The 19,185-nt window shown below is 39.6% G+C and overlaps 3 protein-coding genes across 4 annotated transcripts; all 3 read left to right on the forward strand.

Moving 5' to 3' along the window:
* The first annotated feature begins 813 nt into the window (after positions 1–813).
* dpagt1 (dolichyl-phosphate (UDP-N-acetylglucosamine) N-acetylglucosaminephosphotransferase 1 (GlcNAc-1-P transferase)) lies at positions 814–6,825 on the forward strand. Its single transcript, XM_084731056.1, has 9 exons — positions 814–1,308; positions 1,452–1,572; positions 2,832–3,045; positions 3,414–3,560; positions 3,822–3,906; positions 3,993–4,181; positions 4,304–4,391; positions 5,587–5,742; positions 5,831–6,825. The coding sequence occupies exons 1-9, from the start codon at positions 1,142–1,144 to the stop codon at positions 5,894–5,896; spliced, it is 1,233 nt and encodes a 410-aa protein (XP_084587182.1). The 5' UTR covers positions 814–1,141; the 3' UTR covers positions 5,897–6,825.
* Positions 6,826–8,350: 1,525 nt separating this feature from the next.
* Positions 8,351–14,010, forward strand: hinfp (histone H4 transcription factor). Its single transcript, XM_084731057.1, has 9 exons — positions 8,351–8,809; positions 9,592–9,818; positions 10,028–10,139; positions 10,307–10,459; positions 10,566–10,643; positions 11,903–12,023; positions 12,139–12,277; positions 12,941–13,065; positions 13,158–14,010. Exons 1-9 carry the CDS (start codon positions 8,659–8,661, stop codon positions 13,504–13,506), a joined length of 1,455 nt encoding a protein of 484 aa, XP_084587183.1. The 5' UTR covers positions 8,351–8,658; the 3' UTR covers positions 13,507–14,010.
* Positions 14,011–15,187: 1,177 nt separating this feature from the next.
* Positions 15,188–18,303, forward strand: LOC146318876 (inactive serine protease PAMR1). Of its 2 annotated transcripts, none has more exons than XM_084730307.1 (5): positions 15,188–15,379; positions 15,615–15,779; positions 15,875–16,042; positions 16,913–17,113; positions 17,296–18,303. In XM_084730307.1, the coding sequence occupies exons 1-5, from the start codon at positions 15,280–15,282 to the stop codon at positions 17,307–17,309; spliced, it is 648 nt and encodes a 215-aa protein (XP_084586433.1). In that variant the 5' UTR covers positions 15,188–15,279; the 3' UTR covers positions 17,310–18,303. The 2 variants fall into 2 exon arrangements, with proteins under 2 accessions (XP_084586433.1, XP_084586434.1); XM_084730308.1 differs by having other exon boundaries at positions 15,188–15,373.
* The last annotated feature ends 882 nt before the right edge of the window (positions 18,304–19,185 follow it).

Consider the following 19,185-nt stretch of genomic DNA (forward strand, 5'->3'; position numbering starts at 1 on the left):
GCGCCTTGCTCAAGGACACTTCAGTAGTGCCCAAGAGGAACTGGCATCTCTCTGTGCTACCAGCCAGTGCTGGACTTGATCTGGCCAGCCTTTGGTTCCCAAGTCAAGTCATCATGGACTACTCCTGCCCCAGCAGTTAAGTTAAAATATGAGAATGAAATAGATAATCAAAATTTGACACATTCTTCTATAACACTAAAGAGTTTCATTTTTTTTAAATAGTTTCAGTCAGTATGAAATACACTAACCCTTGGTTTCACTTTCATAGACTTGAATTTGTGTATGTAAAATTTTCCAATAATATGAATGTTATTAACCAGAAAGTCATCATTGCTGTTGTCCATTACAGCTGTCAGGTCCCAAATCACTGTCTCAGTAATTCATTAAAATTAACTTTTTTATTTTTTTTTTTCAAGCCCAGTCCATATTATACGAAGAAAGAAAGAAAGAAGGACAGACAGACAGAAAGAGAGAGCAGGCTCTAAAAATTAGTTTTGACAACAGATGGCAGAAGCTGTTAAATCACTGGCCTGTCAACCACAGAAGAAGATGTTACTTCCGTGTCAACACCGTATTGGAAGTAGTGACAGGAAGTTAGAAAGCTAAATTATTGTTTAGAGGCGTGTCAAGTGAGCAACAGTGGTGTGATGAATGAACGATAATGAAAACAGAGCTAACATAATGCTGTTTTTAAAAAATACAACAAACTGTACGCCTTTTAATGCAACCAATGTTTACCGCTAATACAACAAACATTGCAGACGTATTTAATATTATTTTATGTTGAATATGTGGACCGGAAGTTCCACCATCTCCTAATACTGGGAAGTTAACGTTTGAACTGACATCAGACGTGGAGTTTAGAGACAGCAGGCAGTGAACAGATAATAGCATCAACATCCCGTAATGTGACATGATATGCACTACAATGACCTGTGGACTTCTTCCTCTTTGACACCGGGATGTCCTTTGTTCTAAAATAGCGATATGACATGTTCGTACCTCAGTGAAGAAGAAGAAGAAGAAGAAGAAGAAGAAGACAGCCAAAGCTCGTCCATCGATCGCCTGCTAAAGGGGAAACCTCAGATTAGCTGTAGTAAGGTGAATTGATCTGTCAGAGACGGGCAGACTGGACACCAACATGCCTGAAAACATGTCACCTGTTCCCGTCCTGCCGTTGGTGATCAACTGTTTGATGTCTGCACTGGGCTGCATGGCCACACTCAAACTCATTCCTGCTTTCAAAGACCATTTCATCTCAGCCAGACTGTACGGAATGGACCTAAACAAGACAACCAAAAAGGAAGTGTGAGTCTGGTTTATTATCTGTACTATCACTGTATCCTTCGGTTTGTGTTTGAGGTGACATGTGTGTAGTTCGGAAGTCAATGTTGCTCTTTTCCTGCACTGATTCTTGCTTTGTTTCTCTTCCTGCTCACCCCTCTGTGCAGCCCAGAGTCCCAGGGAGTCATCAGTGGGACGGTCTTCCTCATCATCCTCTTTTGCTTCATCCCAGTGCCTTTCCTCAGCTGCTTTATGGGAGATCAGTGCATGGGCTTCCCACATGATGAGGTGGGTCCACTGATGTATAGTAGAGAATATAAATATAAAAAATAAAATATAAAACACATCATGATACAGGGGTTACAATTCACTATATTGCTATGTGTGTGTGTGTATATATATATGTATATACATGTACATATATACACACACACACTATATGTGCATAGTGGTACTGTAAAGCTAGGTGATTTTTGTATAGACTCACATAAACATGATCCCTTTCACCAGTATAGTGTGTGTTGATGGCTGTATCTGCAGAGACACTGCCCTCTGCCTGTGTTACCTTATTTTTTTGTTATTGCTGCTGTGCTGCTGTGCTCTTGGCATTTTACCAGCCCAAAACGTTGGCATTTGACATATTGCTGTATTTGGGAACAGCTCAGACAAAGTCCCACTGACTTTACCTAATTTCAGGAAAATTGTCATAGTATAAAGAATGCACTACCATATGCATACAACCTGAGTAAAAAAACAAAACAAAACTTTTCTATGCAATCAGAACAGTAAGGAGAGATAACTGGGGCTGCAACAGATCACACAACTTACAGTTTAGATCATGTATTGTTTTCAAGTCATGGCTTGGATCATTTTTCAGTTAATAAAGAAGAAAAAAGGTGTTAAATTAGTTTCATATGGCTCTAATGCAGCAGCCTCTCTTTGTCTGTAGTCACTACCATAGTAATGATAATAGTAATAAAAAAATGTGAGTAATAATAATAATAGCAACAACAGTAACATTATTATTTAATAATAATAATAATACACAACATAAAATACTATAAGATATATTACTAATACTATACTCTAGAGTATAAGATATATAATAGACAATGATTCACTGTAATAACACTACACTCTTTTCAGTTCAATTCTGCATCAAGATTTAGGGATTTATTGCACTAAAAAGTAACCGTGGCAGTACAACTGTATTTCACACTGCGACGGTTACATTTAGTCCACAGTTCACACACATGCCGAACCGTGGGGGATGATTTATCGTGATCATGAACCAACTAAACTCTGTTACACCACTAATGAACACAACACTATCTAGAGATTGGGGGTTTAAACAGAACACAAAATGAACTTTGACTCAAATTTCTGCATGTATCACAATATCACAATACAGTATTTTGAGAATCAGTACAGTGTCACAAAATATAATATTGCAGTAATTAAATGTATCAATATTTTCTTTACACACCTGATGTACAGTAAATGTGTCCGAGGCCTAACTCTCTCTGTTCTTGTTGTTTTTTGGTCAGTTTGTTCAGCTGATCGGTGCACTTCTGGCCATCTGTTGCATGATCTTCCTGGGCTTCGCCGATGACGTGTTGAACCTTCGGTGGAGACACAAGCTCCTGCTCCCCACCATGGCTTCCCTGCCGCTGCTCATGGTCTATTTCACCAACTTCGGCAACACGGTTATCGTAGTGCCCAAGCCCTTCAGAGCCCTGCTTGGGTTGCATTTGGATTTAGGTGAGTTGTTTGGAGGGTCCTCCAGCCTGAATCATGATTTTTGTGGTAATGGTATTTTTTGAGTTCTTTTTCACTGAAGAAAATATAAACATGATGTGATGTTTGCTGGGGCCTCTACAAATCAAGCATGTTCCCTGTAGCATCTCAAGACATTTTACCTTCATCAAAAAAATGCAGCTCTTGCAATATGGATATTGCACTTGGCCATATTACAGTTTTGACAATATTTTGATCAATTGTTCAGTAGTACTCAAAAATGTAATGTAATTGTCTTTAATTATGAAAAATTACATTAAAAGTTGGGAAATGCTGTTGCTCATGTTCAGTGATTCTGTAAATTATGTTAATTCATCTCTGATCTTCTGCAGGTATTCTCTACTATGTTTACATGGGAATGCTCGCAGTGTTCTGCACAAATGCCATCAACATCCTGGCAGGCATCAATGGCATCGAATCAGGCCAAGCCCTATTTATTTCCGGCTCCATCATCATTTTCAACCTGCTGGAGCTCAGTGGTGTGTACTTGTTTTTCCTTTCTCACCATCGGTATTACAAATCACACCTTCCACACTGCAAGTCATGACTGTATTGGATATGATGAGTGAATTTTACTTTGAAATGCCTGAAACAAATGAAAATGTATTAAAAATAAGAGTAGAATTATAACATCACCCTTTTCGGACATTAATGTGACTGAAAGTTTAATAAATGTGGACATTTTACAGTTGTTGAAGAGAAATAATAGGCAAACTTATTGATCTGATATTTTGTTTCAGGAGATTACCGTGATGATCATGTTTTCTCCCTCTACTTCATGATACCATTCTTCTTCACCACTTTAGCCCTTTTCTACCACAACTGGTAAGTTAAACTTATTACCTGAAGCAGTTTTATGAAAAGTGCAGATGCCCTTATATTCTTTAAACTTGCCACCTATTTTATCACAGGTACCCCTCATCTGTGTTCGTGGGCGACACTTTCTGCTACTTTGCTGGGATGACATTTGCGGTAGTCGGCATCCTGGGACACTTCAGCAAAACAATGCTGCTCTTCTTCATTCCTCAAGTGGTTAACTTTATCTACTCACTGCCTCAGCTTTTTCACGTCATCCCCTGTCCCAGACACCGGCTCCCCAGGTGACCTGCTGCTCAAGGACTCAAAATTTGTTTGTGATATCTTTTCATTCATCATTTATACTGATTAATCTACCTGGTCTTTGTTCCTTTTGTCTTTCTCCCAATGTCACTGCGAATGAAAGGCTGAATGCAGACACAGGCAAACTGGGGATGAGCTACTCTAAATTCAAAAGAAAGGACCTCTCTAAATTAGGACACCTCATCCTGATGGTAAAGTGCTTGCATTTGTGCTTTCTTTTTTTGCTGATTGCTTCAACAATTTGTCTAAAAGATTCTGGAAATGGTGCAAAATGTCATGTGACATTTTCCCAGAGCCCTGGTTAATGCTTTCAGATTGCTTGTTATGTCTGACCAACAGTCAAAAACTCAAATATTATTTAATTAATGATATAAATCAGAGAAAAACAGCAAATCCTCATACAAGGTGGAACTACAGAGTGTTTGATAGTTGATCTGTCTCAAGTCCTGCCCATTTTCGCTCTCTGCTCCAATGACAGTTGAGCAAGTTTGTGACTTTCTCCTTTCCTGTTTCTTGTACTGTACCATGTCTAGAAGGGAACCTGAGATTTGTGAAAATCTCGCAAATGAAATAATTAAGCACAGTAGCACACAATGTCACTTCAAGACTTGGTTGATGTATTTATTTTCCTATTGTTTTTTAGACATTATTTTCAGTTTTCAGCCACAGTTTGGATAGATTTAGGAACAAAAACTACTTGGGTAGGTTTAGGAAAGATCGTGGTTAATGGTTAAAATAAACCCTTTCACAACAAGGTTTTCTGACAGTTACAAGGACACGTTGTCCAGGCAATGAGAACAAGCCAATCACAGCATAGTAGTATGAGCCAATCACAGTACAGTAGGGTGGAAGTAGTACACATCTCATGAGTTTCATATATCTAGTGTTCCCTTCTAGACACAACCAGTTACAAAACGGGCGAGACTTGGGAATGGTCTACTTATTTATAATTTACTTATTTCCTCACTGTATGCACATTTTGTACATCATACCCACAGTCCAGTACACACTTGCCATGCCCATTGAAGGGGCAGCCTGCACCCTCAATACATGAAAGCAGCAGCTGCCTGAGCAGCTGCCTGATGGTGCAGATGCACTGGCAGACTTACTAGTATCTGAGGCAAATCTCTCAGCTGATCAAACTTGAATTCCCATATTAATAAGCCAGATAATCAGACAGACATGCCATTTTATTTCACCTCATTATATTACTATTTGAATCACTGCGATGTGGCAGCGATTCAGGGGTTTTGTACCAGTTGACCTACTGGAAAAGTGCATGTGAGGATTAGTCTGGGTGGGTAAACACGCATATGAGGCAGACCAGTAGCAGGCTTCCAACTGTGTTTATTGGCTGATAACAATAATGCTTTTAATCCTCAACAGGTGGCAGAGTTATTGAAGCTGCTGGAGGTGCGAAGAGGCCAGGAGGGAGATGATGAATTTATTGAATGCAACAACATGACCTTAATAAATCTGGTTCTGAAATTGCTCGGTCCCACCCATGAGAGAAACCTCACAGTCATCATGCTCATCATACAGGTATGACAAAGCACATGTTGTATTCATAAAAATGCTGGACGTGTATGAATGTTTCACTGGATGCTCATTGTTTCTGTGTCTCTCTCAGGTGATGGGCAGTGCAGTGGCTTTTGGGATTCGTTATCATCTGGTGCGTCTTTTCTACGACGTCTAGAGAGCTTTGCAGGAGAGAGGAGAGAAAGACTGGTGGAGAAAACATGATATTGTTATGGAACTATTTTACAGGCTCATGGTTCATCTGCCTTTTAATAGAGTCCATTACCTCACTGTTACTTTCCTGCCTCGGACCCGGTGCGAGGGTTAAAGCTGCATAGAACATTTTCACATACAAGCATAAACAGATAAAGATCAGACATCAAAAGCAGTAGAGTTGCTTATTCTCCTCATTTTAGTAATTACAAGCAGGAAAGTGTAACTGGGTCTTAATTATCTGGTGTGTCCATCCTGAAAGTATATTTTTATACTTGCTTTTTTAAAGGAAAGTGCAGTCAGTGCGGATGGCAGCCAGCATCAATGGCTACTAAATTCTTACCATGTGATATTGGTCCATCGCCTGTATCTACTGTTGAAGCAAAAAGTGCCCACTCAAACTTCATCTGCATACGAATCAATTCATGCAACACGGGTGGGAAAGGTTGTATCTTTTCTTGTTGATTTGTTTGTTTTTTATGTCTGAGCAAACGCACACAGAATGGTGATTGTGAAGAAAAGCAGTGAAAAGATGAGGTTATAATCAGTGTGAAGCCTATCATGGGGAATTAGGTTGAGAAATAGAGGGGATCTTGGAGGAGATAAAGTGAGATTAGAGTTTCTGGATTGTCATAAAAGTTAATTAAGGTATGTGGAAGGTGAAGGGATGAGAACTGATTGTTTGTACCTTTCTTGGTATTATTGGATAACTACAGTAGCTGTATTTTTATGACTGATGTGCAGTTTTCCCCCCCAAGGGTTCAGCAGACACATGACAATGTGAACTCAACTGGCACTGGACTATTTTGTTTAGGAATGTAACTTCAAGTGACAAACTGTTTACTGTTGAGATGGAAGGCTCAATTTCAGAAATAAAAGCTAATTAAAATATAATGGTGTGCCGTAATTGTTATTTGCAGTGGTTTAAGAACTACTCAATTTGTAAATTAAAAAGTAGCTATAGGGGAGGGTGGATCGATCCCCAAAATATCTATACTACCGATACAAAATCTGGTTTTGTGTATCACTAGTAGTATCTTATTATCCACATCAAAAATATGTATCCATCACGTTAGATATGATCAGATTTAAAATAAGACAGTCCTTAATTAGTCCCACAACAGGGACAACAGCAAAAATGTAAAGAAGCAACAATAAAAATATCTAAGAAATATTATAAATATGGGAAATATGAAAATAGGAACAGCATATACAATATAAACGGACTCAACAGTTGAATTAACATCATTGCACGGAGAATGATAATACACCTTATATAAGCATTGATATTGCACATTGAAATTAAAATTAAAATTCACCCTTGTGAATATTGCAAAGTGAAGTGACATTTCACCTCTTTAAGCACCAATATTGCATAGTTGGTGTACATTATAGTGCAGTCAATTGTCTGTTTTGGATGTGGTGCTATTTGTACAGTCTGACAGCTGCAGGAAGGAAGAATCTGTGATAGCACTCCTTTGTACGTCTGTCACTGAAGGAGCTCTCCAGAGGTGGGAATCATTATCCTGGAGCAGGTGCTGGATGACACCTGAGCTACCATCCTCCTCTCTCCCACCTCATCCACCGTATCAAGAGGATAACCCAGGACGGAGTTGGGCTTAATCAGTGTGTCAAGCCTGTTTGTTAACAGCTGAAACACTCATTTGATGGACAGAAAATTAATTAACTGTTTTGAAAAACAGAGCTCCAGTGTCACAAATGTGAAGATTTGCTGCTTTTCTGTTGAATAATTTTAATTTATTATACAATTCTAATATTAGTATATTGACCATCAGACAAAATAAGTGTCATAAAAGTGTCACTTTGGGGTCTGGGAAATTGTGACAGCATCTCTCACTGTTTTCAGTATTTCTACAAACCAAACAATCGATTAATGGAGAAAATAATCTGCAGATTAATCCAGAATGAAAATAATCATTCTGCAGTCTTACACAAAATAGTTTAAATTTAGCTCCACCTCAACAACTACAGAAGTAAAGTCCTGCTTTTACATTAATGCATGAGTAATGGCAATATAATGAGAATATAATAATATAACAGTCACAGGAGCCACTCACTAATTCAAGTAATATGTTGAATTCAGGATTATTATTATTTTAGTATTCTTAAACTGTGGTATTAGTACTTTATCTTCATCACTCATGTTTTGTGGGTAAAATCCTAATGCATAAACAATAACTATCATTTCAAAATAAATGTAGTGGACTACATTGCCATATTTGCATATATTTGGGTGGAAGTATAAAGTAAGATGAAATAGAAATACTCGTGTTCCTCAAAGTATTTACGTAAATGCACTTACTTACTTTCAAGCTGTGATTATATCAGAAGTTAATGGAGAGACCTGAAGTGAAAAGGACGTGCTGAGGCGGAACATTTTACATCCGGAACTGTTGAAAAGTACGTTGTTGCTGGGGAGACACCCGCGCTGCACACGGACCGTTCTTCTTGTTTACATCACGCTAGTGCTTTTTTATCATCAAGCTATTGTGTTGAAGCTCGGGTTAAGGAAGAATTTGTATTAGTTTGTCAGAGTGTTTCAGGATTATGTTTGTAATCCTGTCTTAGAGCTGCTAGATGTTGCACAGACCCTGGTTACTGTTACCAAGCGGTAAGCTAGCTCTCAAGTGATGGTCAATCCTGGGCGCCGTCCATAGTTTGGGTCTGTTTCAAACACACTGCGTTTAGCTCACCTCTAACTCAGAGATGCCGCCCAGTAAAAAGAAGAAAATACTGAAACTGGACTGTGAATGGGGTTCGTGTGAGGAGTCGTTCACTCGAATGGAGAACTTCTGTAAGCACGCAGAGGGTCACCTTAATGCTGTGAACATGGCGGAGGAGGACGAAGAAGTGGAGGGTGAGGAGGTTTTAGTTTAACAGTTCAAAATACCTGCCAGTGGCTCAGCTAATGTGTTGTTGTTTTTTTTCTGTTATTATGTGGAAAAAACATGTAAGGTGCAGCCTGGAAGTAGTGGGGCATTGACTATTTTTTTCATTGAGTTGACTGCAGCACAATGGATTGAATTGAAACCAAGGCCGACCGTAATATACACAAATAATGTAATGTTCACTGTCCAGTTTCACTGAGTATCTTACTGAAGACCAGGCTGGAGGAAAAAAGCCCCTTAAATAAGTACGAAGTGAAGATGTCTGCATCTCTTTTGATACTACAGCAAAAAGGGGGAAAAATCCTTGACACACAAAATAGGATAGTTTTTCTTTTTTTAGTTAACAATCTGCATGGAGTGCTGGTACAGAAACAAGTCACTTACCACTGTCTAGTTTTGCTGCAAGCCAAAGTTCAGACAGAAAAACTAAAGACTGATGAGCACTTGCATATTTTTAAAGTAGTTTCTGTACTTTTGTACTTCTGTACTTTACTATAATCAATAGATATTATATAGTTTTGGTATTGCGCTATTGAAAAAGTATTTAAGTATCAATACTTATGACAGCCTACATCCAAACACTCCCAAATTATAGCCAAAAGTTTCTACTCTAGCCAAAAAGTTATTGCTTTAATCAACAGCCATTGTGCTGCAATGCTGTTAGTTGACTGATGATGAGGAAGAAATCTAAATGTGTTGCGTAGCTCTCAAAAAGGATGATGCCTACTAACTCTTTGCTTTCTGTGCCAAGGGGAGAGAAACTGTTTTTGGAGAGACTGTGGCTTCTGTTCTGTGGAGGGACCTGAAGAGCTGCGAAGACATGTCTTTTTTCACTGTTACCACACAAAGCTGAAGCAGCTGGGTCAGCAGGTGCTGAATGCCCAGCCAGAGTTGGGCAGCTGCTCCATCGGCTACCACAACCGCAACAACATCCCTGAAATCCCAGATAATTTTGTCTGCCTTTGGGATGAATGTGAGGTAAGCAGGTCAGACTCCACCCACTTGCATGGAAGCATCAGTTAGTTCACTTTGCCTTAATAAATTAGCTTGATGTAACATTTTGATTGATTTTAGAAGCTAAGCAGTCAGTGAATGTCAGTGAAAGAAATTTCTTCCTTTTAAGTAACTGTGTGACCTCTAAATGTTTGTGGTTGTGTGTTTGTTCTTTCTCTGCATCTTTGTTAAAGCAACCACCATTTGAAAACCCAGAGTGGTTCTATCGCCACGTGGAGATGCATGGCCTGTGTATGGTTATACCAGCAGGAGACTGCGAAGTCCCAATACGCTGTCAGTGGAAAGGTACATAATTTAACATGATCTATCTCATGATTATAGCTCAAAAATATTGATATATCTAAAGATTACACAACCAATCAATTATTAAAGATGTTTGAAATGTACATTTTGTCCTCAGTATTAAGAATTTAGGATTGTTGAGTCTGAGTAGTGAGTCTGTCATTCTACAGATTGTGAAGCCACAGCTAAAGGGCGTCCTAAGCTGAGGGAGCACCTACGAAGCCACACCCAGGAGAAGCTAGTGGCATGTCCAGGCTGTGGGGGGATGTACGCCAACAACACCAAGTTCTTTGACCACATCATACGACAGAGTGCCATGGAAGGTAAAAACCTGTCTGAATTATGACAAGATTAATAATATTTGATCCTTTTTAGATTCAAATTTGATCATCTAGTGATTCTTGCTTTCTGTGCTTGTGTGTTCTGTAGGTCAGAGGTTCCAGTGCTCTCACTGTTCCAAACGTTTCGCAACAGAAAGACTACTGAGAGACCACATGAGAACCCATGGTCAGTCCTCCTACCATCAAGTTATCAGTTTTACCAGTTGTTGAGGGCTTGACTGAGAGGGGCTGGTTTATCCCTCTTGTCTCTTTTATCTCCCCACTCCTCTCTATATGTTCATAAAATACAATATATTACTCGTCCAGTCAGCAGTCAACATGGATAGAGAGACTAATTAACGCACAGTAAACAGTTGAGCGAGGTCGGCTCCTCCATCAGTCACGGCTGCTGACAGGTAGAGAAGCAAGAGGGATCTGCTTTTTGATTCCAAAAGTTTGAAACATAAACTCTGAGCTCTCCTTCTGACTGTAAAGAGGTCAGCATCAGAGCAAACTCAGACTTGGGTGTTTCTTTAGGCAGAAGCTCCAGTTCGCCCCATGAGCCAGATTTCTTAAAGCTTGGGAACAGAGCCGTTAGGAGGTGCAGAAGTCTATTTTTTTTTCTCAGACCACTTGATTTACAGTGTGCTAAAAGGTTATTATGGAATTATGTATGAATAGAGCAGGACGTTGTCCAGAGCAAGAGACAGGGCATGTTGATTACATTGCGCAGTGTGTAGCTGCATCATACTCTTTTCTGCTTCACTGTATATCACTTTCCATTCCATCTTTGATATATATGGAGTAGTTCCAGCATCTGAGAGCATGTCTTGATGCGCACAGTCTTCTGTTGTGTACTACATTTGTGAAAGGGCAACTCCGCACAATGTCCCAACCTGATTCTCAGGACATTGTTCATATGTTCATTTGAGTTCATATGTAAAAATGGCTCAAGTGAACATTTGGTCCAAATGGTCTTTTGCAACTTTTGTGTTTTTTGTTTGTTTTATTGGGTTTTTTTTTTCCACTGGTGTTGCCATAAGTTCTTACCCTCTTCCAGCCCACACACTGCCAGTAGAGCTTCTGCACAGGTATCTTTATGTACCCATACACATTATAAATGTTAGTAAGACTCAGCTCTCTCTCTCAGACCCCTGCATCCTTGTGAGCAGCTCTCATAGCAAAGAACTCTCTGTGCTCGATGTCTGTGTTGTTATAGCAACGGTGTCAAGTTTTAAAATAAATTATTTCACCAGGATTTCTTGGCTTGACAAGAGCCTAAATAAAAGTCTGTTTCTGATGTCTATTTTTGAACAGTTGACCATGTGATACACTTGGGTGTCCAACTGAGTGAGGCAGTCCTGTTTACAACAAACAGCTCTACAGTATTATTAGATGATCTAATCTCGTCACTGGTTTGTCTGGTTTTTTTTTTTGTTCGTACAGTGAGCCACTATAAATGCCCACTGTGTGACATGACTTGTCCATCGCCTTCATCGCTACGCAACCATATCAAGTTCCGCCACAGTAACGTCAAGCCATACAGCTGTGAATACTGCGAGTACAGGTATCTCATCCCCTGAAGCTTCTGCAATGCAAAACAACATGAAGCTGTTAAACACGCACTTAAATTATTGTTTTCTTAATGCTTAACACTCCCACACTTGATTTTGTATTTGCAGGTGTAAGAATCTGATTGACTTGCGTAAACACCTGGACAGCCACAGCAGTGAGCCGGCGTTCCACTGTGATGTTCCTGGCTGCAGCTTCACCTCTCGTACCCTTGGCACTATGAAGATTCACCACAAAAGGGAGCATGAGGTGAAAGATGAAATCTTTTAAAGGGACAATTTGGATTGTTTTTGTGGAAGTGAGGTTTTATGAGGTACTTATCAATAGTGGTCAGTGTATTACAGTATATTACATACAGTAGATGGATGCTGGCACACGTTCACTTTGGACAAGCAGAGAGGAGTACCAGCAGGGAACGTGGTAATTTACTGCTGTGGACAGGGACAACAACAAAAGTTATTTTAGCCACCTTAAAACAGGTCCACCTAATGTAATGGGACTAAGAGACAAAGAGACTAAGAGACAATTGTTCAAATGCATTTTTGGCGCCTTGACCACCATAAACCAAGTGCCATTTAGTCCCATTATATTTGAGAGAAGGCAGACATCTCTATGGCCGATATTTCCCAAACTGACACCAAAACAATCTAGATGGATGAATAGCACTACAGGTAAGATGAAAAATATGCATTCTGGGTGAACTGTGCCTTTAAGTGGCTAAAATACCCGGTACTCCTCTCTGCGTCTCCAAAGTGGGGGCATCCCAACCTCCATCTACTGTAGCTAATACACTAAATATCAATAATTACTTTAAATAATCTGAACTATCCCTTTAAGTAATTGTTCATTGGCACTCAGACGGGGAGTTTGGATTTAAGCTATTGTTCTCTAATGTTTCCTTTATGAAATCAGGGGACGTTTGTGGCTCGCTACAAGTGCCATGTGTGTGATCAGTGCTTCACCAGGGGAAACAACCTGACTGTTCACCTGCACAAGAAGCACCAGTTCAAATGGCCCTCTGGACACCCCAGGTTCAGGTAGGTCAAATCATTCAATCCCGTGATGATGATTTTGAGATGATTTTGAGTGGGGTGTTGCAGCTCTGATCTCCTCTTCATCACTCCGTCAGGTACAAGGAGCACGATGACGGCTTCTTGCGGCTGCAGCTGATTCGCTACGAGAGCGTGGAACTAACAGAGCAGCTAATGAGGGAAAAACAAAACAGGCAAGCGGACGAGAACGGTGGCCAGCCTGAGGATCAGGAGATGGTGGAAGAATCCCTGGGCGCAGCTTCTTCAGAGCTGCAGATGGGACTGAGAGGAGTGCTGCTGGAGGAGCAGAGACCTGAGGAGCCCACTGTCAGCCCTGAGGAGGACATGTTGTACGTTCTCACTGAAGGTTTGGCACAAGCAGGGGACGACTCTGTCATGCAGCAGCTCCAGGATCCTGCTCAGCAGCAAGGGATGCAGGTACTTTGACAGTCCTGCCTACATGACCTACACATAACAAGAGATTCTGTAATCAGTTTCACTCATACATGGTAACCATATGAAGTACTTTAAGCAATTGGTAAGAGGTTAATGTCTGACTGAAGGGATCCATACTCCATGATGACCCATACTGAGCCTATATTAGGTAATAAACCAGTTTTAATGTGTTTTGTTTTCTAATGTTAATCTTGTGGACAATTTGCCAGTATTTTCAGATTATTTTCAATTCATTCATTGTGTCTCATACTGTAACATCTTCAGACAGATGGATGGATACTAACGCTGCACCATCTTGTGGGTGGTCATTTTTCTTCTAAATGGGAAAGCCATCCCAAGTTCATTAATACATCAGCATGATGCCATCAGAACAGCGTGTTAGCATCAGTATTCACCAAAATGTGTGGAATCCAATGAAGAGGATCCTACCTCATTACCTCAGAGTGCGTGTATTTTTTGGACCTTTGAATAAACTTGACAAAATGTTTGCAAAAATCTCATTTGAAACAGTTTTTTTTAATCTTATATCTTGTATTGTAAAACATTTTCTTCAGTGCTCTAGGGTGGCAGTTGGCTGGCCACCCCAGTTTTGGATGATCTAATTCAAAAATTATAATATGACACATGATACGATTCCAATGTCCAAGTGCAAGTGAATGCGACAAGAGTTGATGCGGTCCTGTCCATCCTGCAGCAGGCAACAACTTGTCTGTCTTAGGGCTGTCAAATTGAACCCATTAATTAAGATACTCTTTAAAATAACATGTTAAAAAGTGTAGACTAACACACATAATTTGATGATATTTTCTGGTCACGTTAGGCTAAATTATAGGCTTATGTTCAATTTTAAAAAAAAGTTTATTCCTGTTGCCCCCTTTAGATATTTATATTCAAAGCAAATATTGATATGTATGATTGTTTTCCATTAAGTCACAAAATATATATTTATATCCTGCCACCCTATTGCTGTCCCATCAACCATGAATATTTTCTAGATCCAGCTGTCAATGCCGCACAAAATTAAGCTTAATTTCTTTTAACAAGTCATTAAGAGCAATATGCTTTGTTTATAATATGCACAGCTCAATACATCTGTAATATCCACCATCAGTGCTCCCATTGTGGCGCCTCCTGCTGGATGTAACTGTGCCACTGCAGCTTGATCATATCAGACTCTACTAGAATGGATATGTTATTCTTTAAAATCTATTGTTTGAGCTCTTAGTAGACAAACTGATATTAGGTGACAGCAATGAAAATCCTAACGATGCCCACCCCATACTGTTATTCAAGCTAATCAACTTAGCATTATTTTCTTTCATTAAAGGCATAATTTAAGCCCAAAATGTGTATATATTTTAGATTTTTTTCATTCTACTGAAGCTATGCACATCTAACAAAAGTGCTTTGAGGCAACAAAATGACTGTCTTTCTTAACCCTGCACCTCACAATATAATGTAATCTTCTCATCCCCTTGTTTGTGTTGATCTGATAAAAAGCTCCGGTGATCAGGTGACTTAAATCATGACATACAGCTCGTAGTGGCATTAGCTGTGTTAGAAGATTAGGCAGCACACAGAGCTTAGTTTAGGTATTACTTACGGCTGTCTGCAACTTCATTGTGCAGTCAGTGAAGTCTGCTCTACTGGGACGGCTTCTAATGGCTTCAACTTGCAAATATGAGGATGTTTAGGATGTTGCTGGACAACAACATGACTTAGACTCAGTTCACAGATCCATCTGCAGTTTTTGACAGACAAAAGATGGGCTCCGTGTGGTTATATCTGCTTTTTCTGCTGTCTGGATGCTTCCAAAGAGCACTTTCTCAGTTTCCTGGATGGATTGAAGAGGTGGAAGGTAGTGGTAAGACCTCTTATAATACCTCTAAAATGTAATTTTTAATCATATTTATAAGTCATGGGAGAGGGCTAGCTGCGCTATAGGAACAGTTCTTATGGATCTCTGTATAATAACAATATATTTCTTAATCTTGAAGAAGCCTTGAAGCCTGAAAACATTTCCTCTGTGGGGTTTTTATTTATTATATGGATGTATGTGATTTGGTATATGACAAAGCTAATAATGATGTTTACTGAAGGTGAGACAGAATGGATTCCTGAACCAGATTTCTTAGATGACATCTATTGGACCGGGACAGCTCCCCTTTGTGTAGGAGGCTGCAGGGGGCGGCACCAGGAGCTGAGGAGAGATCGCTGTGGAGACTCGAGCTGCTGCTGGCTCGGCTATAAGTCCCTGTGCAGAGGTACCGTTGAAATTAGGTGCTGAAGTCACTCTGTCTGATCAACCTTTTGCGGTGCTATGTCTCAAGCTTTGCCTTTCCTTTGCTTGGCCTGGCAGTGAACTGTGGGAGGCCAGATGCGGACTATAATGGGGCAGTATACGGTAATGACTGGTGGGTGGGCTCTGTGGTGAGGTACACTTGTCGCTCTGGCTTCATGCTGGTGGGAAGTCCTACCAGAACTTGCCAGCCTAATGGCCTCTGGACCCCAAAACCTACTTGCCTCCGTGAGTAAACACAGACCACAACTACAGATTCTAAAACTATGTAAAAGGGAAATTAAAATGGAATGGTGATTTTCAATCCAATCCTTTTTGACCACTGTTCAGTGGAAAACTGTGCAATGTTCAAACTGATAATCTTAATTGTTTTTGTAACTATTCACTCATTCTGAATTCGATGCCTGCAACACGTGAAAAAAAAACTGGGGCAAGGGCAACAAAAACCTGGGAACGTTGTGGAATGCTCAAAAACACTTGTTTGGAACATTCAAAGGGTAAACAGGTGGATAGGTAATAGTATCATGACTGGTTATTAAAGGGGCATCCTTGAAAGGCTCAGGCCGTCACAAACATGGATGGGGTGAGGCTCACCACTGTATGAAAAACTGGCCAAATAGTCCGACAGATTAAGAACGATGTTTGTGAATTCACAATTGCAGGTTACAGATTTCAGGTATTTCCCCATCTACAATCCATAACATCATTAAAAGACTCAGAATTCAGAGAAATCTCTGCACGTAAGGGACAATACAGAAAAACAACACCGAATGCCTGTGACCTTTGACCCCTCAGTTGGCACTGCACTAAAAAATGGCAAGTTTATAGACAGGATATTACTAAAGTGCTAAAGTGCTTACTGAGTATTGTTAAAAGAAAATGTCATGTATCACAGTGGTAAACAAGTATCAAATTCTGTTTGTATATGAGTTTATATTTGCAAAAAACAACTAAGTTTATCAGTTTAAACATTAAATGTCTTGTCTTTGTACTGTATTTAATTGAACTGCACTGTGTTTTCATCATTGTTTTACACAACCTTTAGGATTTGGGGTTTGTATGATCCTTTCAGCTCATCGCATGATTTCTGTCTTTTAGGAATGTGTCCGCGGGGACGCATTGAAATCAGTGAGAGGGAACTCAATGGGACCTGCAACTCCACCTGCGCATATAAGAGCTACTTCGGCCCCCTCAAACAAGGCTGCTCTCAGATAGACAACTGTAAGAAGAAGGAGACGGGCTGGAAGCGCTTCTTTGCGCTGTGTGTCCCATGCATTTGTGACTGTGCTTTATCATGCGGTGAGTTGCTGTCCCACTGCACGGTCAAGCCTAAATGAAGGACTTGTTGGTCTGATGTAATGTTTGCATGTTGCAATGTTGTCTCAGTGCAAATACACGCTAATGTGGTTAATTATTGCTTTAAACATTAACTTTCTTTGAGAAATTCCATTCAAATAACACTTTTGTTTTTGTATTTTTAGCATCTGCAGGCTAACACATGGAGAAAACACTGTCGACTGTGTTGTGAGATGCCAGATGAAGAGGAAACACAGACAGCTTGCACACTGCAGAGCCACGCAATGTTTTTGCTGCTTCATCCAATTGTTTGGACAAATCAGTGGACCCAAATCTGGATGTTTGAAGACATTAATTTAATCTTGCTGGCACACTGAAGCCAACCATGTCTCCTCGGTTTCTATATATAGAATTTTATACTATGATGAGAAGATTTCTGTGCCTGAGGTCCAATCCCAGTGGCCAGTGTTGAATTTTAAGCAAAGCAGAACAGCTACATTCAGTCAGTGTGTGTGATGTAAGGCAGTGACAAGGTCAGAAAAGAAAAGTGAGGTGAATTTAACTAAAACAGTCTGAGAGGCTATGGGTCAAATAATTATTATTGCTGAAATACTTAAAATAATAAGTTGAACCTGAAGTGCCAGGTGGTGTTTGAGGTCTGTTTTTAATAAGGAGCTCATTTTAGGAAGGTGGATGATTGTTCAGAGGACTTTATCTGGTAGCTCAGGGAGCATTTTCTGATTGGTTGAATGGACTTGGTGCTATGATTTCATGTCACCTACTAGGACTGCAAATGTGTTTGCATGGTTTTTATCACTAAAAGAAAGTTAAGAATAAAGTCAAGAAGAGATAGAAGTGAAAACACAGAGATTAGCGTCTCTGCCTCATCGCTGCTCCTCTCAGTCCATCTGTCCTGGAAGGAGCTGAAACCTTAATCTTGTTACAAAGGGAGGAGCTTTGGAAGCGCAGGGGTCACATTTACCACCAAGGGTGTCATAGTGGACCTTATAAGGTTTATAGGGAGTAGACTATGCATGCTTCTTAATATTTAAATCATTTATTGTGTAAAATAACACAAAGTATCTATTTTTCTTGTGAAATCAAATCTTTATTTTTGTATAGATGGACTGGGTAAACGTGACTGTGATGTCTGGTGTATTTGCATACCAAGGAATAAAAAGAAAAAGACTGCAGACTGCTGCCCTATCTGAAGTCCATGCATCCACAAACTAAAGTCTATTTTAAACATCCAGGTAATTTTCTATGCTTTCAATCTACCGCTTTCTTAAACAGACTTTAAAGGGACAGTTCACCCCAAAATCAAAAATACATATTTTTGGCCTGGAAAGACATTTATCTGTCCAGATTTTTTTTTTTTTTTTTTTTGGTTGTGTGAGTTGCAGAGTTTTGGAGATATCATATTGAGAGATGTTTACCTTCTCTTGAATATAATCGAACTAGATGGCATTTGGCTCGTGATGCTCATAGTGTCAAAAAAAACAAACAAACAAAAAAAAAAAAAAACAACCTGTAAAATTCAACACCAGTGTCTTTTTCCAGAAATCATGAACTGGTTATTCAAAATAACCCACAGATCTTGTTGTGAGCAGTTTCATGTAGGAACTACTTTCAGTCTACCATTGAAAGATCTGTGGATTTGTGGTTTTCTGGAAAGAGATATTGCTTTTGAGGTTTTTTGTTTGTTTGTTTTTCTTTTTTTGCATTTTGAGCCCCACAGACCAAATCATCTAGTTCTGTTATATTTAAGAGACGACAGCTGTCTCTATGGCCGATATCTCCAAAATATCATCAAAAAAACCTAGATGGATAAATAGCAATACAAGTGTAAAATACAAAAATATGTGTCCCTTTAAGTCATAAGCTGATAAATGACGCTAGTCATTACAGTTGTATGCATCTCACTTGTTATCTCAAGCGTTATTCAACATTTCCGCACAGAACAAACACTTTTGACGTTCGCTACAATCCCTTGCACGTGACATTTCCTCTCATATTGTCTATGTGGTCTTCAGAATATTTGTTTAATTCATTCCTCATAACCCTAAAGTCAAATA

This window comes from Lutjanus erythropterus, chromosome 11 (genome assembly GCF_056507025.1).
Source record: "Lutjanus erythropterus isolate fLutEry1 chromosome 11, fLutEry1.hap2, whole genome shotgun sequence".
In the NCBI taxonomy this organism is placed as follows: Eukaryota; Metazoa; Chordata; class Actinopteri; order Lutjaniformes; family Lutjanidae; genus Lutjanus; species Lutjanus erythropterus.

Excerpts from the sequence above, each read along its gene's own strand:
- LOC146318876 (XM_084730307.1), top strand. The coding sequence starts at position 15,280 with ATGGGCTCCGTGTGGTTATATCTGCTTTTTCTGCTGTCTGGATGCTTC. Across the intron at positions 15,380-15,614 it reads TGAAGAGGTGGAAGGTAGTG|GTGAGACAGAATGGATTCCT; the intron begins GTAAGACCTCTT and ends TGTTTACTGAAG. Across the intron at positions 15,780-15,874 it reads CTATAAGTCCCTGTGCAGAG|TGAACTGTGGGAGGCCAGAT; the intron begins GTACCGTTGAAA and ends TTGGCCTGGCAG.
- dpagt1 (XM_084731056.1), top strand. The coding sequence starts at position 1,142 with ATGCCTGAAAACATGTCACCTGTTCCCGTCCTGCCGTTGGTGATCAAC. Across the intron at positions 1,573-2,831 it reads TGGGCTTCCCACATGATGAG|TTTGTTCAGCTGATCGGTGC; the intron begins GTGGGTCCACTG and ends TTTTTTGGTCAG. Across the intron at positions 4,392-5,586 it reads TAGGACACCTCATCCTGATG|GTGGCAGAGTTATTGAAGCT; the intron begins GTAAAGTGCTTG and ends AATCCTCAACAG.
- hinfp (XM_084731057.1), top strand. The coding sequence starts at position 8,659 with ATGCCGCCCAGTAAAAAGAAGAAAATACTGAAACTGGACTGTGAATGG. Across the intron at positions 8,810-9,591 it reads GGAGGACGAAGAAGTGGAGG|GGGAGAGAAACTGTTTTTGG; the intron begins GTGAGGAGGTTT and ends TTCTGTGCCAAG. Across the intron at positions 10,644-11,902 it reads AGACCACATGAGAACCCATG|TGAGCCACTATAAATGCCCA; the intron begins GTCAGTCCTCCT and ends TTGTTCGTACAG.